General features: G+C 46.3%; 1 protein-coding gene across 2 annotated transcripts in view; it reads right to left on the reverse strand.

Moving 5' to 3' along the window:
• LOC141139450 (saxiphilin) overlaps positions 1-21,172 on the reverse strand; it is a 119,218-nt gene that overhangs the window by 38,672 nt on the left and 59,374 nt on the right. For both annotated transcript variants that reach the window (XM_073625544.1, XM_073625543.1), the window contains 2 exons: positions 17,054-17,192; positions 15,275-15,330 (listed from right to left, as the gene is read on the reverse strand). In XM_073625544.1, coding sequence (XP_073481645.1) covers positions 15,275-15,330; positions 17,054-17,192 — 195 coding nt within the window. The remainder of the gene's footprint in view (positions 1-15,274; positions 15,331-17,053; positions 17,193-21,172) is intronic.

Genomic DNA, 21,172 nt, shown 5'->3' on the forward strand with positions numbered 1-21,172 from the left:
GACACTGGTGACAGGGGGTGATCAAGGGGTTAAAACTTTATTAGGGGGGGTTAGGGGGGTATCCTAGACCTACAGGGGGCTTATACTAACTGTCCCAACACTGTAACTGTCACAAACTGACACCAATGCAGTAATCAGAAAAAAAAAAAAAAACTGCTGGTGTCAGTTTGTGACGGGGGGGGGGGGGGGGTGATTGGGGGGGGATCGGGGGCGATTGGGGGGGGGATCGGGGTGTTTTGTGTGCCTGGCATGTTCTACTGTGTGTGTGTGTAGTGTTGTGCACTCACATACCTGTCTTCTCTCCTCGGGCCGGAACGGAAATTACCGAGCCGAGGAGAGATGACATCATTTCCTTTGCTGCTGTTTAGCATACAGCAGCAAAGGAATGATTCGATTGGCCGGCGGCGATCGCGAGGGGGGGGCCACGAACGGATGGCCTCCCCCTCACCTCCGATCGCCGTGGGACAAAAGACGACCGCCTCGGGCACCGGGGGGGGTCCGATCGGACCCCCCACCCGCGGAAGGCAAATCACGTATATGTACGTGATTTTGCCTGTCCGTGCCACCTTGCCGACGTACATCGGCGTGAGGCGGTCGTCAAGTGGTTAAAGGTTAGAAAAAAGGCAGTTTAACCTTAAATTGCGGGAAGGGGTCTTTACTGTTAGGGTAGTTAAAATGTGGAACTCTCTCCCCCAGGAAGAGGTACTAGCTGAGAACTTTTGGATGTCTTTTCAATCTTAGTTTATTTCAAAAGTAAGAACACAAAGAATATAACAGAAAAATACAGTTCTTTACAGTATAACATCACAGATAGTATACATAGATTAGCGAGGTGTACCTTAACCATGTATATACAGGAGTGATCATTTTAATATGCATCTTTAGGTGAATTACTGGTATATCATATTGTATATTGAAATCTTTGATATAGGAGAAGAATAACATGCGAGTGGGAGCCATCATATATTGAACCTTGTGGTTTCGCGGGTTGGTGTTATCTGAGGGCTCCCTCTCAACGAATTAGAATGCTGTAGGGATCCTGTATTCACCTATTATAGATAATCAAATCATTTAACTATTCCGAGGATATGATCTTTAATTATATGTGTGAGTGATTGGTTCAGTACTTAGCGAAGAGGAAACAGAAAAAGTCAGAAATAAGATCGTGAGTAGAAGTAAGGGATGGTACCGGAGGTACTAGGCACTCCAGCATGGCTAGTCCGCGGGTAAGGGTGGGATATCTCTGACCCATAAGGAGAATTCATCAGAATAGCGAAACATTTACCACGAGGCCCAGGTGGTGGAAAACTGTTCCTCCTTCCCCACTTCCTGTGCCAACAGACGCTCCAGATCTCTTATCTGGTCCACTTCAACAGCCCATTCTCCCAAGGAAGGCACATCTGTCATTTTCCAATGTCGGGGGATCACTGTCCTAACTGCTGCCAGAAAGTGGCGCAGTACATCTTTTTTAATTGACTTGAGGGGGCCCGGGAGCATAGATAGTAGGGCTATCTCTGGTGTGGGCTTGATTGATGTCGCCATCAGCCTGCTGTAAAGATCAAAGACCTTTTGTCATAGTTTCCAGATTGGAGGGCAAGCCCACCAGATGTGAAGCATTGTCCCGCTAGAGGACAGGCATCTCCAACATATGTCCGTCAAAGAGGGGTTAAACCGTTTAATAGCCACTGGGCATCTGTACCACCTTGTTAATAATTTAAACCCTTTTTCTTGGTTCTTAGTTGCCAGGGAAATCCTATGCGTTAGGATAAAGCTTTTTTGCCAATCAGTGGGAAAGATGGAGTGCTGCAGCTCCATTTCCCATTTCTGTGTATATGTTCGAAGGTCAGGGGCGTATAGGTTCAGTAGTAGGGAATATAACAGTGATACTACATGTGTTGGCGGGTCCGGTTGTAAAAGCAGCTCATCAAAGTCTGATGGGTCGTCCAGGATCTCTGAGATGGAGGAGAAAGTACGTATGTATGACATTATTTGACCCCTTTGTAACCACATTGTTGAGGGTCCTAAGTCCATCCGAGAGGGTATGTCCGTTCTCAAAGACGGGTCAGCGCGTAAGACCTGTGCTAACCGTCTATGGCTATCCCTACTCCAGGGTCCAAATCTCAACTTATTTGCTGCTGGGGGGAAGGCCGGAGTCCCAAAGAGAGGGGTCATTGGGCCCTGGAGTTTAGACAATTTACTCGATGAGATCATGCGGTCCCAAATCTGGAGAGTTTGACGAGTAAGAGCAGTAGAAAGTATGCTGTCCCCTAGGGGTGCAACGGATCGTTGCCGATCCGTGATCCGTACGGATCACCCTCCGCGGATCGGCACACCCGCGATCCGCGGAGCAATTTTCGGCCTCAGCCATAGGAAAGGCCGCGGCTTCGGCCTAGCTCCGGAGCCGGCGGCCATCTTAGTACACCCGGAAGCGGCCGCTGTCTCGACAGGAAGTGACATTTCGTCGCCGCCATCTTGCTACACCCCACACTCCTGCACAGTACAATAATGATAGTGAGAAGGGGGCAAGCGGACATCTTGTTACACCCACCGGAGTTTTAGATTTAAAAGCCATTTTCAACACAAAACTGAGCTTATATGCACAAATACTGTATTTATGCATATAAGCTCGGTTTTGTGTTGAAAATAGCTTTTAAATCTAAAACTCTGGTGGGTGTAACAAGATTTGTGTGGTTTATTTTTTATTTTTTTATTTTTTTGCTGATCCGAAAATTATCCGATCCGTGACTCTGATCCGAGGATCGATCCGATCCGTGAGATTTTTGATCCGTTGCACCCCTACTGTCCCCACGCCGAGCCGTAGGAGTCCATGGCAGGGTGCAAAGATCAACCTTATTAAGATATTTCTCTAATTGAACCCAAAGTTTGGAGGAAGAGTGGTGGAACCAATCCACTATACGCATGAATACTGCTGCCTTATGGTATGTAGAGGCATCTGGGACCCCCGCACCCCCCCTGACCTTCGGGAGAATCATTGTGTCATGTTTTATCCTGGGGCGACGTCCCTGCCATATGAATTTAGAGAAGATCTGATGGAGCCTTTTGAAGAACGAGGTGGGGATATGGATAGGAATGGTCTGAAAAAGGTATAGGAATCGAGGGAGAACATCCATCTTCAAGACATTCACCCTACCCAACCAGGAGAGCTGTTTAGAGGCTTTTGTGGCCAGATCCGCTTGCGTTCTAGTAAGTAAAGGGGTAAAGTTGCTGGAGAATAGTTGAGATGCGACTGTTAGAATATGGATTCCTAGATAGAGGATAGATGTGGAGCTTGTCTTAAAAGGGAAGGAAGTCACGAGCTGTTGTAGAACCGCTGCTGGGAGTGAAATGTTGAGGATTTCTGACTTATTAAGATTAACTTTAAAGTTACTAACCTCTCCATACCTCCGAAACTCCTGCATAATGGAGGGTAGGGAATCTTGGGTTACAAATATGAGTAGGTCATCAGCAAATAGGGCAATTTTAGTGTGTAGTGGGCCTATACTAACACCATGAATAGCCGGATTGTTTCTAAGGGCAATGGCTAGATGTTCCATGACAATCACATTAAGAATGGGGGACAAGGGGCACCCCTGCCGCGTTCCATTGTGTATAGTAAATTTTGGAGATAGGGAACCGTTTAGTCTAATCCTAGCGGAAGGAGATGTGTAGAGGGACATTTTTCTGGTGTATTAAGCGGGGTAACAATGGTTGCAACCTATTAGCTAATATTTTCGCATACACCTTTAGATCTACTCCTATTAGCGAAATAGGTCGGTAATTAGCACAAACAGTCAGGTCTTTGTCTGGTTTGGGGATGAGGGTCATATGTGCCTCTAAGGTTTGTGGCGGGAACACTGATCGTTGAGAGATGGAGTTAAATACTTTTGTTAAAGTGGGGTTCCACCCAAAAAACAAAAATACCTGGAAAAATTCTAAAAAAAACCCCAAAAAAACATTTGGATATTTTTTTTTTTTCACTTACCTCTAAATGCCTGTTGCTAGGTGGTCCCTCGTAGCCTGCCTGTTCCTCTGCCTGGGCTGGTGACATCACTTCCCCCCAGGCACAGGAAGGGCTCCGCTCTGCTCCCTCCCTCCTGTCAATCATCTGGGACCCATTACAGGTCCCAGGTGATTGAGCGGCCAATCACGGCGTGCGGCGCCGCTCGCGCATGCGCAGTGGGTGCCAGGCTGTGAAGCCACAGCCTGGCGCCCACAGTTGAAATGCCGGCGCCAACGAGCGGAGGGGGGGGACGAGCGGGGCTTCGATCCCCCGCATCGCTGGACCCAGGGACAGGTAAGTGTCCAATTAAAAGTCAGCAGCTGCAGTATTTGTAGATGCTGACTTTTAATTTTTTTTTTTTTTTTGACGGCCCCCCTGGGTGGAACTCCTCTTTAAGAAGGGAGTAAGGAGGGGAGCAAATTGTTTGTAGAATTTTGGAGTAAAGCCATCAGGACCCGGGCTTTTACCAGATGGGGTAAAAGCAATTGCGCGAGCAACCTCGTCTTCCGAAATCGGGGCCTCAAGGTCCTCTATCGTTTCGCTATCTAGAGTGGGTAGTGCAGTTTGCGCGATGTATAAGGCTTGTGTTTCCGCTGTAGTAAAGGGAGGTTCAATGGAGCTCGCTGTAGGTATATTATATAGGGATTGATAAAAGTCCCGGAATACCCGTCCCATCTCAGAAGATGATGAGATAGTTTTCCCAGAACTGTCCCGTATGTGGGGTATAAAGGTGTTAGATTGTTTGGTATGAAGGGTGCGAGCCAGGGATCTACCACATTTATCCCGAAATTTGTATTGATGAAAGGCTAGTTTGTTCGCAAATGTGCGGGTTGATGCCTCATATAACTCTCTAAGCTGAGTGCGAGCGGAAGAAACCTCCGCAAGCACTTCCACCGTCGGGGAGCGTTTATGAGTAGTTTCTAGTGTCCTAAGCGTGTGTACTGCCGTAGCTATCGCAGCTGAGCGTTCTTTTTTCATGCGGGCACCCATTTGAATAAACCTACCCCGTAATACCGCCTTCAATGCTTCCCTTTTATTGGGTGGTGAGGTGTCATCAGATGTGTGGTCTGTGAAAAAGTTTGATATCGTCTCCGCTATCTGTGTATCAAACCCTGGTTCAGTCAAGAGAGAGTCATTTAACCTCCATGTCCATTCTTTTATTGGAGTAGAAGGGATTGCAAGCGTCAGGAATATAGGTGAGTGGTCGGACCAAACCATAGGGTCTATTTCACAATTGGGGGACCAATCCAAGCAGCCGTGCTATATTAAAAAATAATCTAAAAGACTGTATGATTGGTGAACGTTGGAGAAGTGTGTGTAGTTTCGTGAGTCCGGATACAGTATTCGCCATACGTCAGTGAGATGCATATTGTAGATGGCACGTTTTAGGGCCCGTATTTTTGGAAAGGATATAGAGGAACGGGATGTCGATGAGTCCAAAAGTGGATCCAGGGGAGTATTGAAGTCCCCTCCGAGTATGAGCTTGCCCTCCGTGAAACCCGCCAAAATCTTTAAGTATTGCAAGGCTGATGGGACTTGGTGTGTGTTAGGCAAGTATATGTTGGCTATTGTAAATTTAGTCCCCCATAATGAAATTTTCACAAAGACATACCTGCCTTGGGGGTCCGCCATATGATCGAGCAACTCAATAGGGAGTGTTTTATGAAACGCAATAGATACTCCTTTAGATTTTTGTGTCGGGTTGGTACTGTGAATCCATCTATTAAAATATCTATTGGAGCAGGAAGGGGTGGAGTCAGAATGGAAGTGGGTCTCCTGCAGCAAAAGTATGCTGACCTGTCTTTTGTGCATCTGATATAAAATTTGCCCACGTTTCGACGCGATGTTAAGTCTGTTTACATTATACGAACAAAGTTTCAGGTGTGGGCGCAATGTCACCGTGTGAGCCATGCTGGAGTGCCAAAAACTGTAAAGGGGAGAAAGTATTAAGATATGGAGGAAAGGTATAGGGAGCAGAAAAGGAAAGAAAAAGGAAGAAAGAAGAGATGAAGAAAAAGAAAAAGAAAAAGGGGGGGGGGGGAGGAGGAAGAAAAATGGAAGGAGCGTGAGGATAATGGAAGAAGTAAGGTATAAATGAAAAGACACCTAAAAAGATGTGTCTGGGAAACCAACATGTTCGCTAACGCAGAACACTGCGTGAAAATTCACGCTTTAGGCACAAACCGTGCCTGTCCTATTGCGGGGGAAAAGTTGAGATGAATGGGTCTGAGCCGTGATCCCGACAGCAAACCAGGCATGCAAGCAGTATGTATGGCACACTTAATATTTAAAATGAGTGTGGGGCATAAGGCAGCTTAACAACAACAAATGATAACAGTCAACCAAGTGTGTGCATTGGATTTAAATAGTTAACCCTGAGGTATACATAAAACAATTACATTAGCTCTTGCATATAAAGAAAGTTACTGCGCCAAAACAATAATGTGAGTATGTGGAGGGTAGGGAGAGCGAGGGACCTCCCCGAGGGGGCAATCCTCTGCTCCATGTGTAACGTCCCTTAGACCTGTAGCAGAGATTGAGTAAAACTGGGTGCCAGACCCCCCCCAGGGAGGTATCCCCCACCCCCGCCACACATCCCCCACTGCATATAATATCAGGGAAGGGTGAGAGGGATCAATCTGAGACAATGCAAGGCATCTTTAGAAAAACAACAGAGAAAAAGGAAAAAAAAAAAACAAAAACATAGCATTGATATACATTCGCATTACCTGACGCTCTTCATAGTGAGAGGCACAAGAGTGACTTCAATCTATGCTCTCACCCGAACCCCAGCTAAATAGTAAATTGGCAAAGAGCAGGCAAAGAGCCAGTTGATCCGATCCCTATATTCACTACATCTTCTACCAGGCTCACTGGAGGTCTTAGTGCTAAGTTAATCTTCTGGAAAAGTAGGTCTTCTTATCCTTGGGCCGGAAGAAACTGATCTAGACCTAGGACGTCTACGGCGCTGTGGAAGTGGACGAAGTCCCAACTGTCCTGATCTATCTTCTGGAGGGTCTAACCAGTTCAAGACTTCTACCGGATCTTGTTCAATAAAAAGGAAAAAGTCGGGCAGTTGATCTGGATCAGAGAGCGTGAACCTGCTGCCGCCCCGTGGCACCTTGATGCTGAAGGGGTGACCCCATGTATAGGTAGCTCCGGCTTGCTGTATAAGGTCAAGTAGAGGACACACCACTCTACGCATATACAGCGTGTTGCAAGATAAGTCAGGATACAGGTGAATAGGGGCACCAAAGAAGTCAACAGAACCCAAGTTCATGCCTTTCGCATGATCTCTTCTTTTTAATGTGTAATAGTGGACCCGACATAGGACATCGCGGGGGACGACCATCTCGGACCCCCCCTGGCCCTCCTACCCTGTGAACACGATCCAGTTCAATTGGTGATGCTGCCTCTCTTCCCAGTGCTTTACTGAGGATAGTTATGACAGTGGGTTTCAATTCTGCTCCAGATGTTGCCTCCGGTATGCCTTGCAGTCTAATGTTATTTCTGCGACTGCGATTTTCGATGTCTTCTATGCGGAGTTGCTGGTGGCGTAGGCGCCGTAGATGCGTCGCGGATGAGGATTCAAGGGCTGTTATACGTGCCTCGTGGTCATCTTGAGCAGTGGTTAAGACCGATCCTGCTTCCTCATTAGCTGTGACTTGTTGCCTCAGAGCGTTCAGCTCCACGTGGAGGGAATCTTCCATTTTGCTTGCCCTATTATTCGAAATCCATTCTGAAGGCAGAGAGGAGGGCAGCAGCTTCCGTTCTAATGGGTTCTCCTGATAGGGGATGCGTAACTGACTGGAATTCCCCGGTGCGTTTGACTGACCTCGTGGAGGAGGCTGATGGCTCTCCCTTAGAATTCTGAAGTTTCTGATTATTGTCCTCTGCCGTGTAAGCTGCTGCTGGAGTGGAAGTGGGAAGCTTGGTCTTCCCCGGGTTACGGCCGGGCGCCATCTTGTCTTTGGGAGTTCGGGGATCAATCGGCGCCGTTCTAAGTAGATACCTCTGTATGGAGCCTTGTTGAGGGTCAGTAAGCTCCGTGGAGTGTGAGCTAGCTGCCGCAATGTATTATGTGGGTGTGCTATGCTATGGAGATAGCCTGTAGCTGTCGGGATAGCACGGGACTCAGGGGCGCGGGTCCTCAGCCATCCATAGTCGGTCTCTCTCCATCAAAACCCATCCTCCACGGAGATGAGGGGGGCTGGGGAGGAAAGGCAGGCCTGCGGGAGCAGTGGTGTCACCCTGTTAGTATGGGCGCAAAGCTGGAACACCGTATGGGTTCAAGGGGGAGAGCACCGACCAGTTAGGGCACAGTTTCTGAGGGTGCGGGCCCGTCTTATAAACTAGGCCGCAAGATGGTAAGATGGCGGCCGTCACTGGAAGCCTCTAAAGTTACCGGGGTCAGTGAGGGGTCCGTGCTGGCTGTGAACTTGCCAGATATGCCCAGGGGGTGGCCACTGTATGTGGAGGTGAATTATATGCCCCCCTTACCTCCGGTCGCGGCACCAAAATGCGGTGATGCTGGAGGCCTCACAGGCCTCGGGCCTGCCGTAGGCCGCAAGTGTCCAGGGCCTGTTTCCTCTGCCTTGTCTGGGGTCCCCTCACAGTCCGGTCCACTCCGGATACAGCGATCCCAGCCTCAGGCCACCCGATCACCCTCCGCGCCGCCGATCGCGGCACTCGAGACCGGGGATTCTGTGTGTCTCGTAGGCCACAAGATGGCGGCCGGCATCTGTGGTGTGAGGCCGGCCGCGGCCTAAAAACAAGTCAATCCACTCAAATGTCCCCAGGAAAGGACTCATCTAGTGCCCAGTGGCTGTGAGGCAGGTTTTGGGGCAAACTCTGTTTGTGTGGGCCGGATGGCAGTAGATTGCAGAGGGCTAAGCGGAGCTCCTCTGCAGTGCGTCCATTCACCTCGCCGTTCGGACACGCCCCCCCACTTTTGGATGTCTTGCTTAGGAAGCAGAATATACAGGGCTATGGGAATTGCTAGAGAATAACAATCATATATATATATATTGTATAGAGTCAGCCTGGGGCAGGGTTTTAAGAGGGTTAACTGAAGAGGGCAGGTACTTTTCCTTCAGACCTGGTTATTAGTCAGCTGGTCTGAGAGTTTGAGTGGGGCTGTTTTGCTAGCAGTGAGGAAGAGACCTGCATGCTGTCTGGAAGGCTCCACAAGTGGACTGTGACCTGCTGGGTGAGCTGCCTGTAAAAGAGACTTTAGCTCTGGCTAGAGCATTGAAAGTTAGCCATATAAGCTTGCCTGCTGATGAACTGAGGTTTACCTGTGTGTGGGAACTGTATTTAAGACAAACCTGTCATTTTTGTTTGTTTTTGGTTTTATGCTGAATAAAGCACACTTTAGTTTGATTGAACTGTCTCCCACCTGGGTGTTCACCCCTCAGACCCCCCCCCCCCAAAAAAAAAAAAAAAATTATATATATCTATATATCTGTATATAGATATATATATTTGTGTTAAAAAAAATATATATATATATACACAATTTGATCAACATGTATCTGTGAAATTTCTTTCTTTATTTTATTGTCATTAATTTATGTGTTTATATTTTTTTCCATAGATTGAAAAGACAAGTGGATTTGATTATTCAAAACCATGCCAAAATTGAACTTGATGTAAAAAATTAATTTTATAATTCTCTCTGTCTCTCTCTCTGTCTCTCTCTCTGTCTCTGTCTCTGTCTCTCTCTCTGTCTCCAGGCCAACACTGGCTGTCCATGAGGTTAACCCATTTCTTTCATTGCGGCTCTGTCCGCTTCTATTGTGTGTTCCTTGTCCTGCACAGGCTGCTGAGCCTCGCTTTATGTGGTTGGGTTCACCTGATACTCGCACACATACTTGTCTGTGTTTTGTCTTTTCATAGTGACAGGATGGCTATCGAGCTCTCCGCATGCTGTCATTTGTTATCCATCAATCCACGTTGTTAAAACAGCTCCCCTCCTCTCAGTACTGCAGAGAGGTCTATGCCTCCCTGCGCTGAAAACCATCAGCGTGTATATATAGATAGGGCTTTTTTTTCAGCGGGAACGTGGGGGGATGCAGTTCTGGCACCTCTTGGACTCACTGTATGTAATGAATGGCAAGGGGAGCTGGGGTGTGCTGCAGGATATTCATGCTCACTGCTGGGGATCTATTTTTGCAAGGTGGGGTCTATTGTTGCTGGGGGGGCCCTATGTTGCTGGGGGGGTCGGTTGTTGCTGAAAGAGATTTACTGTTGGGGGAGGGGTCTATTGTGGATGGCAGCCAGACAGACTATTAATGCTGGCTGTGCGGAGATCTGTTGATGCTGCCGAGAGTCTATTGTTGCTGGCGGGGAAATTTTGTTGTGGTTGGTCCATTGTTAGGGGGATCTATTGTTGCTGGCTGCAGGGGATCTATTTTACTGCTTTTATTGATATCATTACCAAATTCCATACAAATTACACCTCAAAATGATACTTGGTTCTATATTGTCTAAAAGGGACGGTACTGGGAAGTGGGTAGGGGCGGAGAAAAGGGGTGACTTGGAAAGGGGGAGTTCCTGCACCTATTGTCTGAGAAAAAAGCCATGTGTGTGTCTCTGTCTCTGTCTCTGTCTCTGTCTTTCGTAGCCATACCTTCTGATTTGGTTGCTAGGTTGGTGCATGGTTGCACTACACATACTACCTGTTTCGTGTTCAGGTTCGTACGTTCTGAGGAATCCATAGACTGCTCACAGTTGGCGAGCTCCTCATTCCTTCCTCATACATCATACTCTTCTATTTTGCAACATTCATATCGACATCAGGTGTGTGTTAGGTCTGAGGTTGTTGTAGGTAACCTGTTCGCCGCAGGTTGTCTCGACCACACATAGGGTCGACACGATTTAGACCCGTGGGAGCCGGGTTAGCCGGCCTATCGTTAGCCTGAAATAGGTCTCCTTGCTCTTATGAAAGGCCTCGCACATGCACCGCCTCCTCAAAAGTTAGATTTGTGAATTATTTTATTTTTATTTTCCTTCTTCCTCTATTATTACTTTTCCCTTTTTCGTTTTCGTATCCTGTTCTTTGTACTTTTTTTTTTTTTTTGTCCTGTCTCTGTATTGTCTGGTTGGCTTACCAGTGTCATCTCTCATGTTACTGTGTTCTAATTCTAGCTTACTTTGTAGCTGGCAGTGTACCTCATGTCATGTCACGTGTTGGACAGTGATGAAGTTGCGTCTATTCCGGCATCATCAGCTAGGGGGTTGGAACATGGCTGCGCCCCATCCCTCAGAACATACATAGACTATTCCTATCCTGAATTACAGTGTAGGAGCATTCCTTTCTCTGCCACAGCTAGGAAAGCAGAGCTTTTCAAATTACTGTTAGACATGTGCGGTTCGCTTCGTTCCGAATTAAAATTTGGACAAATTTTCGTTATTTGGAAATTCAAATGTATCCGAATTTCCGATTAGAATAGTACCAAATTTAAACAAATCTGAAATAACAAAATGCGAAGAAAATTCGAATTCAAATAATTTTAGAATATTTTTCAAATACGTTTCGAATTTGAATAGCTTTCCAATTTCCAAAGAGAATAGAATAGAATAGAATAGAAATGAAAGGAATAGAATAGAAAAAATATTTTTTCGTTCTGTACACAAAACCTCTTAAGATGACCACTACATGCTTCATCTGCACTGCAACAAGACCCACCAAGTCGGGCATGATGTCAATGTTCAATATTTCTTTATTATCTTTATTTAACTAAACAATTTTACTTTTTTTATACCACATATACAAATTCATATTTTATCTGAGGCATACAAATACCATTCTTAATTTCATATTCAAATCCTTAATTCAATCTTAAATTCCTAACTGACCTCTTATCCTATGACCTATATATTGATTTGTATATACTGCAGATTTAGAATAAAATATTTCGCCATTCATACGTATTACTCTAATATCATATCATACACCACACACACACACAATCCTACCCCAAAAAAAACCCCTATTATCCACCCCCATCACGCTAAAGTTCCCTCAATAATGTCGATGAGGCCCTATACTCTCCCCAAGCTTGCTAAGAAGTTATGATCTGTTTCTTTTGACCTGTTTCCACCATCATCCTTTCTTCCAGTGAACGCATTTCACCCATTTTAACACTCCCATTCTTCTACGGAGGGCTCTATTCACCTTTTCCACTTCCTAGCTATGATTGTGCGTGCTGCTGTTAAAAAATGCTTAAGAATGCCTTTTTTATGTTTTTCACTGATCCTGGGATCATTGATAGTACTGTTATAAATATATTGGGCTGTAAATTAATTCCTGTCACTGCCATATACACTCTAAATATTTTTTTCCAGAAAGTCTGGACCCTTGGCCAATAGAACCAAATGTGTGACATTGTACCCTTTGCCCCCCGACACCTCCAGCACACATCCTCATTGTCTGAATTTATCCTGTGCATATCCACTGGACATCTATACCATCTTGCTAATATCTTAAAGTTTCTCTCTTGCTGTCTATATGAGATCAATATGTTCAATATTTTAATACTCACAATCAGTGGTGTCAAGTGGCGGTGCCGGATTCACTGCCGGAGGACAAGCCTAGAACAGTCGTGTTTTCGATTGTCCGCTGTTACCATTCCCAGTGCATCCCCTTACTACCACTCAGTCCATCAGCCATGTACGCATTCTTTTGGCAATTTAGGCCACCTTAATCCCATACAATATTTCTGGCCATTCCTTCTGCATTGGAGCAGCATCTGCTGCCTCCTGTCAGGGTGTTCCAGCTCATGTGATCAAATACTTGGGCAGATGGCCTTCATCTTGCTTTTCCAGATACATCCCCGACCCACAAGTGGAGATGGCTCAGGCTGTCAGCAGGCTGTTGCAATAAGCGTTTGGATGTATGGCACACCACAATAATTCTTTCACACTATACCTGGTCTTATTTTTGCCCCCTTTTAGGCATACTTTTCACTCTGACCTCGATACAACTCGGGTCCAATTTCCTCCCCTAATCACTCATCACAAGACTCCTATCACACATAGAGATATATATATCTATATCTCTATCATATCTCACACTGAAGACACTTTGCTACTATGTAAAGTAGTGAGTGTACAGCTTGTAACTCAGCACAGCCATTAATGTCTAAACCACTGGCAACAAATGTGAGTACACCCCTAAATGAAAATGTCCAAATTGGGCCCAATTGGCCATTTTCCCTCCCCAGTGTCATGTGACTCGTTAGTGTTACAAGGTCTCAGGTGTGAATGGGGAGCAGATGTGGTAAATTTGGTGTTATCGCTCTCACTTTCTCATACTGGCCACTGGAAGTTCAACATGGCACCTCATAGCAAAGAACTCTGAGGATCTGAAAAAAAGAATTGTTGCTCTACATAAAGATGGCCTAGGCTATAAGAAGATTGCCAAGACCCTGAAACTGAGCTGCAGCACTGTGTCCAAGACCATACAGCGGTTTACTAGGACAGGTTCCACTCAGAACAGGCCTCTCCATGGTTGTCAAAAGGAGAGGAGTGCATGTGCTCAGCGTCATATCCAGAGTTGTCTTTGGCAAATAGACATATGAGTGCTGCCAGCATTGCTGCAGAGGTTGAAGGGGTGAGGGGTCAGCCTGTCAGTGCTCAGACTATACGCTGTACACCTCATCAAATTGGGTCTGCATGGCTGTCATCCCAGAAGGAAGCCTCTTCTAAAGATGATGCACAAGAAAGCCTGCAAGCAATTTGCTGAAGACAAGCAGATTAAGGACACAGATTACTGGAACCATTTCCTGTGGTCTGATGAGACTAAGATAAACTTATTTGGTTCAGATGGTGTCAAGCGTGTGTGGCGGCAACCAGGTGCGGAGTACAAAGACAAGTGTGTCTTGCCTACAGTCAAGCATGGTGGTGGGAGTGTCATGGTCTGGAGCTGCATGAGTGTTGCCAGCACTGGGGAGCTACAGTTCATTGAAGAAACCATGAATGCCAACATGTACTGTGACATACTGAAGCAGAGCATGATCCCCTCCCTTCGGAGACTGGGCCGCAGGACAGTATTCCAACATAACGACCCCAAACACACCTCCAAGACAACCACTGCTCTGCTAAAGAAGCTGAGGGTAAAGGTGATGGACTGGCCAAGCATGTCTCTAAACCCTATTGAGCATCTGTGGGGCATCATCAAACGGAAGGTGGAGGAGCGCAAGGTCTCTAACATCCACCAGCTCCGTGATGTTGTCATGGAGGAGTGGAAGAGGACTCCAGTGGCAACCTGTGATTCTCTGGTGAACTCCATGCCCAAGAGGATTAAGGCAGTGCTGGAAAATAATGGTGGCCACACAAAATATTGACACTTTGGGCCCAATTTGAACATTTTCACTTAGGGGTTTACTCACTTTTGTTGCCAGCAGTTTAGACATTAATGGCTGTGTGTTGAGTTATTTTGAGGGGACGGCAAATTTACACTGTTATACAAGCTGTACACTCACTACTTTACATTGTAGCAAAGTGTCATTTCTTCAGTGTTGTCATGAAAGGTGTGAAGGGTGTACTCGCTTTTGTGAGATGCTGTGTGTGTGTGTGTGTGTGTGTGTATGTATATATGTATATATATATATATATATATATATATATATATATATATATATATATTTCTCTACATTGGGACGCCTGACTTTACAAATTATTGAACTTTAATGACATCCCAGTCTCAGTCTGTAGGGTTCAATATTGGGTTGGCCCACCCTATAACAGCTTCAACTCTTCTGGAAAGGCTGTCCACAAGCTTTAGAAGTGGGTCTATGGAAATGTTTGACCATTCTTCCAGAATTGCATTTGTGAGGTCAGGCACTGATGTTAGACGAGAAGGCCTGGTTCAGTCTCTTCTCTAATTCATCCCAAAGGTGTCCTATCAGGTTGAGGTCAGGACTCTGCGCAGGCCAGTTAAGTTCCCCCACCCCAAACTCGCCCATCCATGTCTTTATGGACCTTGCTTTGTGCACTGGTCTGGTGCGCAGTAATGTTGGAACAGGAAGGGGCCATCTGGAAGAATGGTCAAACATTCCCATAGACACGCTCCTAAACTTTGTGGACAGCCTTCTCTGAAGAGTTGAAGCTGTTATAGCTGCAAAGGGTGGGCCAACTCAATATTGAACCCTACAGACTAAGACTGAGATGCCATTAAAGTTCATGTGCGTGTAAAGGCAGGTATCCCAATACTTTTGGTAATATAGTGTATGTAACTATGCAGGAATTCCTAATGAGCTGTTAAATTACCTGACAAAGCTGTGCTTCTCAGAAAAGCTACATCTCCCATATCTTCTTTCAAACATCTGCAATTAGAAAAGACACATATGCAAATATTACATCTTCGATACATTATACTGTAACTCATTTATTTAAAGAATATACACCTAGGAGATCATTTTCTACAGTGTAACATGAGATAAAGTGAACCCAATATTTGTAGTAAAATTGTACAGTTGGCTCCAATTAGAAAAATTGGTGAATCATCAGTGAAAGTTTTGAGTGAAAACATTTCTAAATAGACCCCAAAGTCCTTATTTCAATGTTGGCATTAATGCCTAAAGATTATTTAAAGTGTTGAAGTAGAATTACAGCTTACACCTAACTAGTCTTAAAAATCTCTCCTCTACTAACACCCATGCTAATCAACCTGTGTAAAAATGCATATACACTATATTACCAAAAGTACTGGGACACCTGCCTTTACACGCACATGAACTTTAATGGCATCCCAGTCTCTGCACAGAATCCTGACCTCAACCTGATAAAACACCTTTGGGATGAATTGGAGCAAAGACTGCGAGCCAGGCCTTCTCATCCAACATCAGTGCTTGACCTCAAAAAATGCACTTCTGGAAGAGTGGTCAAACATTCCCATAGACAAGCTCCTAAACCTTGTGGACAGCCTTCCTTGAAGAGTTGAAGCTGTTATAGTTGCAAAGGGTGGGCCAACTCAATATTAAATCCTACAGACTAAGATGCAATTAAAGTTAATGTGTGTGTGTGTAAAGGCAGGTGTCCCAATACATTTGGTAATATAGTGTACTTATCTATTTTCACTCCACTCTGGTCCGGTCAGATGATCTGTAACACACAGGGTGAGTTTAGGGACCTGCACGCACATACACCCTCAAGTTGTATAGGGACATAGTGGCTCTATCCATGCATTTGCAAATCACAATAGGCTTCTATGGACTGCCGTCACAGGTATACACGCAATACCTCTACATCCCTGTACAGGTCTGTGTTTTCCCAGCAATGCAGTCAAGTGTCCCATTATACAGTTTTCTTTAGATTTACTTTCCACTATGTTGTGCAAGGGCCTGCCTGATTGCATACAAATTGAAAGTGTTTAGGTCTGACCTCATATTGGTTATATATGGTTTTGGGAAAACTAAAGGAAACTTGTACAAGAATATTGGCTAATGTATGGCTAGCCTTAAGCCCTATACACATGGGCTGTATGTTGGGAGACATCGGCCGGTTCAATGAAAACTGGCCGACATTTGGCCTGTGCGTGCGTCTGTCTGTCCTACAGAAGCTGGCCATTTGTCTGGCTACTGTCGGGCAAGCATGCTGGAAAATCAGCCGCCAACTGACTCTTGATCAGCGCTCTCAGCCAATGGCGGAGAGCGTTGATCAGAGAGTTCTGGTGGGGGGGACAGCAACATCTCAGGGGGGACAGCAACATCTCAGCGGGGGTGATTGATGTAATAGCTTTGCATAGTTGGTACAGCGGCTCCAACCGAAGCTGTCAGTTTTTTCTGCAAAAAACTTGTAGTGTGTACCAGGCATAAGACTCAACAGAAGTCATAAAAATCAACTCCCAGAAGCCATAAACATAGAAGCAAAAAAGGATTTTCGTGTTTTTTTTCGTTCAAGAGTTATCTGGTTGTGTTTACTACTGACCAATGTATATTTTCAAAAAGTCAGTGCAGCTAATTAGAATACTCCAATCAAGGCTACGTATTTGCTTTGGAAGAACAAATGTAAGCTGATAAGTGGGATGTTTGGGCTGTTTGTACTTACCTGAATGCTCCATAGTTGCCATAGTATGGCTCATCATGGCTGTTCTTACAGTTCTTCCCTTCCTCTCCCTTACATTGCTTGCAGAGGTTGGTTTGGGTTGCTCCAGGGATACAGCTGACTGAGAAGAACTTTGACATGGCTGAATGAAAGTAAGTTAATTAACAGTCTGAACCAGAGGAAGGTGAACAAAATAATACAATGAAATGTATGTTTTATGTTGTGAGTTTGTTAAGTTATAAGTATGGTCCTTTTTTATCATAGTTTAATTTAGCTAACAACTTGTTAATACAGGTAAATGTCTGAGGAATAGGAACAGTGCTTCATGCAGGGCTAACAACAATCAAGGGAATGAAAAAATTCAACAACAGATTTGTCGCTACTTTAAGAACAACAAATTCAGACACGTGTTTGTGCCAGTGTCAATAAAATTACAAACACGTGTGACAAATTGAGGTAGTTCTTACTACCGTCACTTTAAGAACCTGTCACTATGGCAGCGACAAATTCTTAAAGAATTAGCAATGCCCATATTTGGGAAATTTAATGTCACTGGTGGGGCAAGGCCTGATGGGGAACATTTTATGAATGCCCCAGAATGTCAGCCATCACGCTCTCTGAGATACTCTAATAAAATAAAGGAACTTAAGTACAAAGCTCTCACCAACCAGGCAACAGTTCCATAGCCGTGGTTACCAATTCCTGGTGAGATGTAACACTGGAATTCAGAAGTCCCCAAGCAAGGTCCCTCTCAGTAACCACCAAGGAGAATTAATATAGTAACAAAAGGAGCAAGGTGGCAGGAAAATGGACCTTCAAAGAGACTCCTAGTAAAGTGAGCAGGTATTCCTACTGGACCTAGCCGCTATACCAGTGTTTCTCAACTCCAGTCCTCAAGGCGCCCCAACAGGTCATGTTTTCAGGATTTCCCTCAGATGAAACGGCTGTGGTAATTACTAAAGCAGTGAAACTGATCAAATCACCTGTGCAAAATAATGGTGAGCCTGAAAACATGACCTGTTGGGGTGCCTTGAGGACTGGAGTTGAGAAACACTGCGCTATACAGTTCCATGTGAATGTGGCTAGGACCGTGTGAAGCGCTGATGGAGTGCCCAGGCTAGATGGAAGTCCAGATGCTATTTTTTTTTTTTTTTTTTAGTTTTGGGTAAAGTGGGAAATTGTTAAAAATAGTCAAGTTTTTATTTCTGTCTTTGGAGACTTTGGGAAGAATTTTCTTCACTTCCTGTCCCTGTGATGCTTGTACAAGAAATAAGGGTTGCTGATGTCACAAGAACAGGAAGGTGCATCGATAAAAACACTGTTGGACACTTGGAGGTACACTTGGAAGTGCAGTAGCTGTAGATCTGAGGGGGGGCATGCAAGGAAAAAAAAACAGCATTTTTGTTTGTACATGATTGGATGATCATCAGCAGAGCTTCCATTCATTTCAGATCTACCCCTCAGATCTACAGCGACTGCACTTCCAAGTGCACTTGTAGTGCAAAGTGGATTTGCCTTTAGTAAATCAACCCCACAAGTCAATGTTTTTAAAAAATGATGCCGCTAAATACGTTTTTTCAGAGCCCCGCTGTGTTGTCATGTGACCTCCTACCTCCCTCCCCCGCGATTTAACCACTAGCTGACCAGCGCACGATGATGTACGTCAGCACAATGGCACGGCTGGGCAAATGGGCGTACAGGTACGTCCCCTTTAAATCGCGGCATTGTGGGCACGCACCCACCGCGTGCTCCGGACTCTGTCTGCCGGGGGCCCGTGATCGTGTCACGAAGCGGGTGAACGGGGAGATGCCCTTGTAAACAAGGCATTTCCCCATTCTGCCTAGTGACGGGGATCTACTGCTCCCTGTCATCGGGAGCAGTGATCGCTGTTATGTCGGTGGAAGCCCATCCTCCCACAGTTAGAACACCTCCCTAGGACACACTTCTTCTTGATCGCCCCCTGGTGTTTAACCCCTTCCCGCAGAGGTGATCAAATACCACCAAAAGAAAGCTCTATTTGTGGGAAAAAAAGGACGTCAATTTTGTTTGGGTGCAACGTCGTACAACTGTGCAATTGTCAGTTAAAGCGACACAGTGCCGTATCGCAAAAAATGCTCTGGTCAGGAAGGGGGTAAATCCTTCCGGGGCTGAAGTGATTAAGGACTACAGCGGGAAGGGCTGACCAGGCAGCACAATGGTCATGTGACCTCCCATCTGACGTCAGAGGGGAATCTCAGCCCATCCCGCTGTAGCCCTTAGATCGCAGAAGGAGAGCGGCAGGCGGTCACGAGACTGCATAGTGGTGCTCTGAAATAGTCAGCATCATTTTTAAAAAACATTGACACTGTGCATTATACCTTGTTATAACGGAGGGGCTGGCAGTAATGTTATTCACTGACTTTACAACCACTTTAAACACTGTGTCCCTGACCTGGAAAAAGTATGCAGATTGGAGGTTCTGACTTCACACTAATGCAACTTGTTACGTTCCATATCAGTGATTGAGGCTGGGTTCACACTGGTCCGACAAACGCTCCGACATTGGGAGCTCATGTCGCATGACGTGTGAAATTTAATGTTTCCCTATGGGAGCCGTCCTAACTGGTCCGACACAAGTCGTTCCGACTTTAGAAATGCTCCCTGTACTACTTTGGTCCGACTTTGATCCTACTTCAGTCTATTGACTATCATTGAAGTCGGATCAAAGTCGGATTGCCGTCTTGCATGATCCGACTTTGGCACGCGACTTGTGCTCAGATGTTCTTGAGGGGGAACTCCGCGCCAAATTTTAAATAAAAAACCGGCATGGGTTCCCCCTCCAAGAGCATACCAGGCCCTTGGGTCTGGTATGGACCTTGAGGGGAACCCCCTACGCCGATAAAAACGGCGTGGGGGTCCCCCCCAATCCATACCAGACCCTTATCCGAGCACGCAGCCCGGCCGGACAGGAATGGGGGTGGGGACGAGCGAGCGCCCCCCCCCCCTCCTGAGCCGTACCAGGCCGCATGCCCTCAACATGGGGGGTTGGTGCTTTGGGGGAGGGGGCGCGCTGCGGCCCCCCACCCCAAAGCACCTTGTCCCCATGTTGATGAGGACAAGGGCCTCTTCCCGACAACCCTGGCCGTTGGTTGTCGGGGTCTGCGGGCGGGGGGCTTATCGGAATCCGGGAGCCCCCTTTAATAAGGGAGCCCCCAGATCCCGGCCCCCCACCCTATGTGAATGAGTATGGGGTACAGCGTACCCCTACCCATTCACCTAGGAAAAAAGTGTCAATTTAAAAAAAAAACACTACACAGATTTTTAAAGCATTTTATTAGACAGCTCCGGGGGTCTTCTTCCGACTTCGGGGGTCTCTCCGGTTCTTCTCCACGCTCTCCGGATCTTCTGCCGGGCTCCTCCGCTCTCTTCTGCTCTTTTGCCGCTCTTTTGCTAAAGCGGAGGAGCCCGGTCTTCAATCTTCTGCCTTCTGCCTTCTGCCCTCTTCTCCTGATGTTGACACGACGCTCTCCGGGGCTAGAATGCTCTCTGTGCGCTCTGCTCTGACTTATATAGGCGGTGACCCCGCCCCCTTATGCCGTCACAGTCCCTGGGCATGCTGGGACTGTGACGTTTTAGGGGGCGTGGTCATCGGGTGATGACCACGCCCCCTAAAACGTCACAGTCCCAGCATGCCCAGGGACTGTGACGGCATAAGGGGGCGGGGTCACCGCCTATATAAGTCAGAGCAGAGCGCACAGAGAGCATTCTAGCCCCGGAGAGCGTCGTGTCAACATCAGGAGAAGAGGGCAGAAGGCAGAAGGCAGAAGGCAGAAGATTGAAGACCGGGCTCCTCCGCTTTAGCAAAAGAGCGGCAAAAGAGCAGAAGAGAGCGGAGGAGCCCGGCAGAAGATCCGGAGAGCGTGGAGAAGAACCGGAGAGACCCCCGAAGTCGGAAGAAGACCCCCGGAGCTGTCTAATAAAATGCTTTAAAAATCTGTGTAGTGTTTTTTTTTTAAATTGACACTTTTTTCCTAGGTGAATGGGTAGGGGTACGTTGTACCCCATACTCATTCACATAGGGTGGGGGGCCGGGATCTGGGGGCTCCCTTATTAAAGGGGGCTCCCGGATTCCGATAAGCCCCC

This window comes from Aquarana catesbeiana, linkage group LG04 (assembly GCF_042186555.1).
Source record: "Aquarana catesbeiana isolate 2022-GZ linkage group LG04, ASM4218655v1, whole genome shotgun sequence".
Classification (NCBI taxonomy): Eukaryota; Metazoa; Chordata; class Amphibia; order Anura; family Ranidae; genus Aquarana; species Aquarana catesbeiana.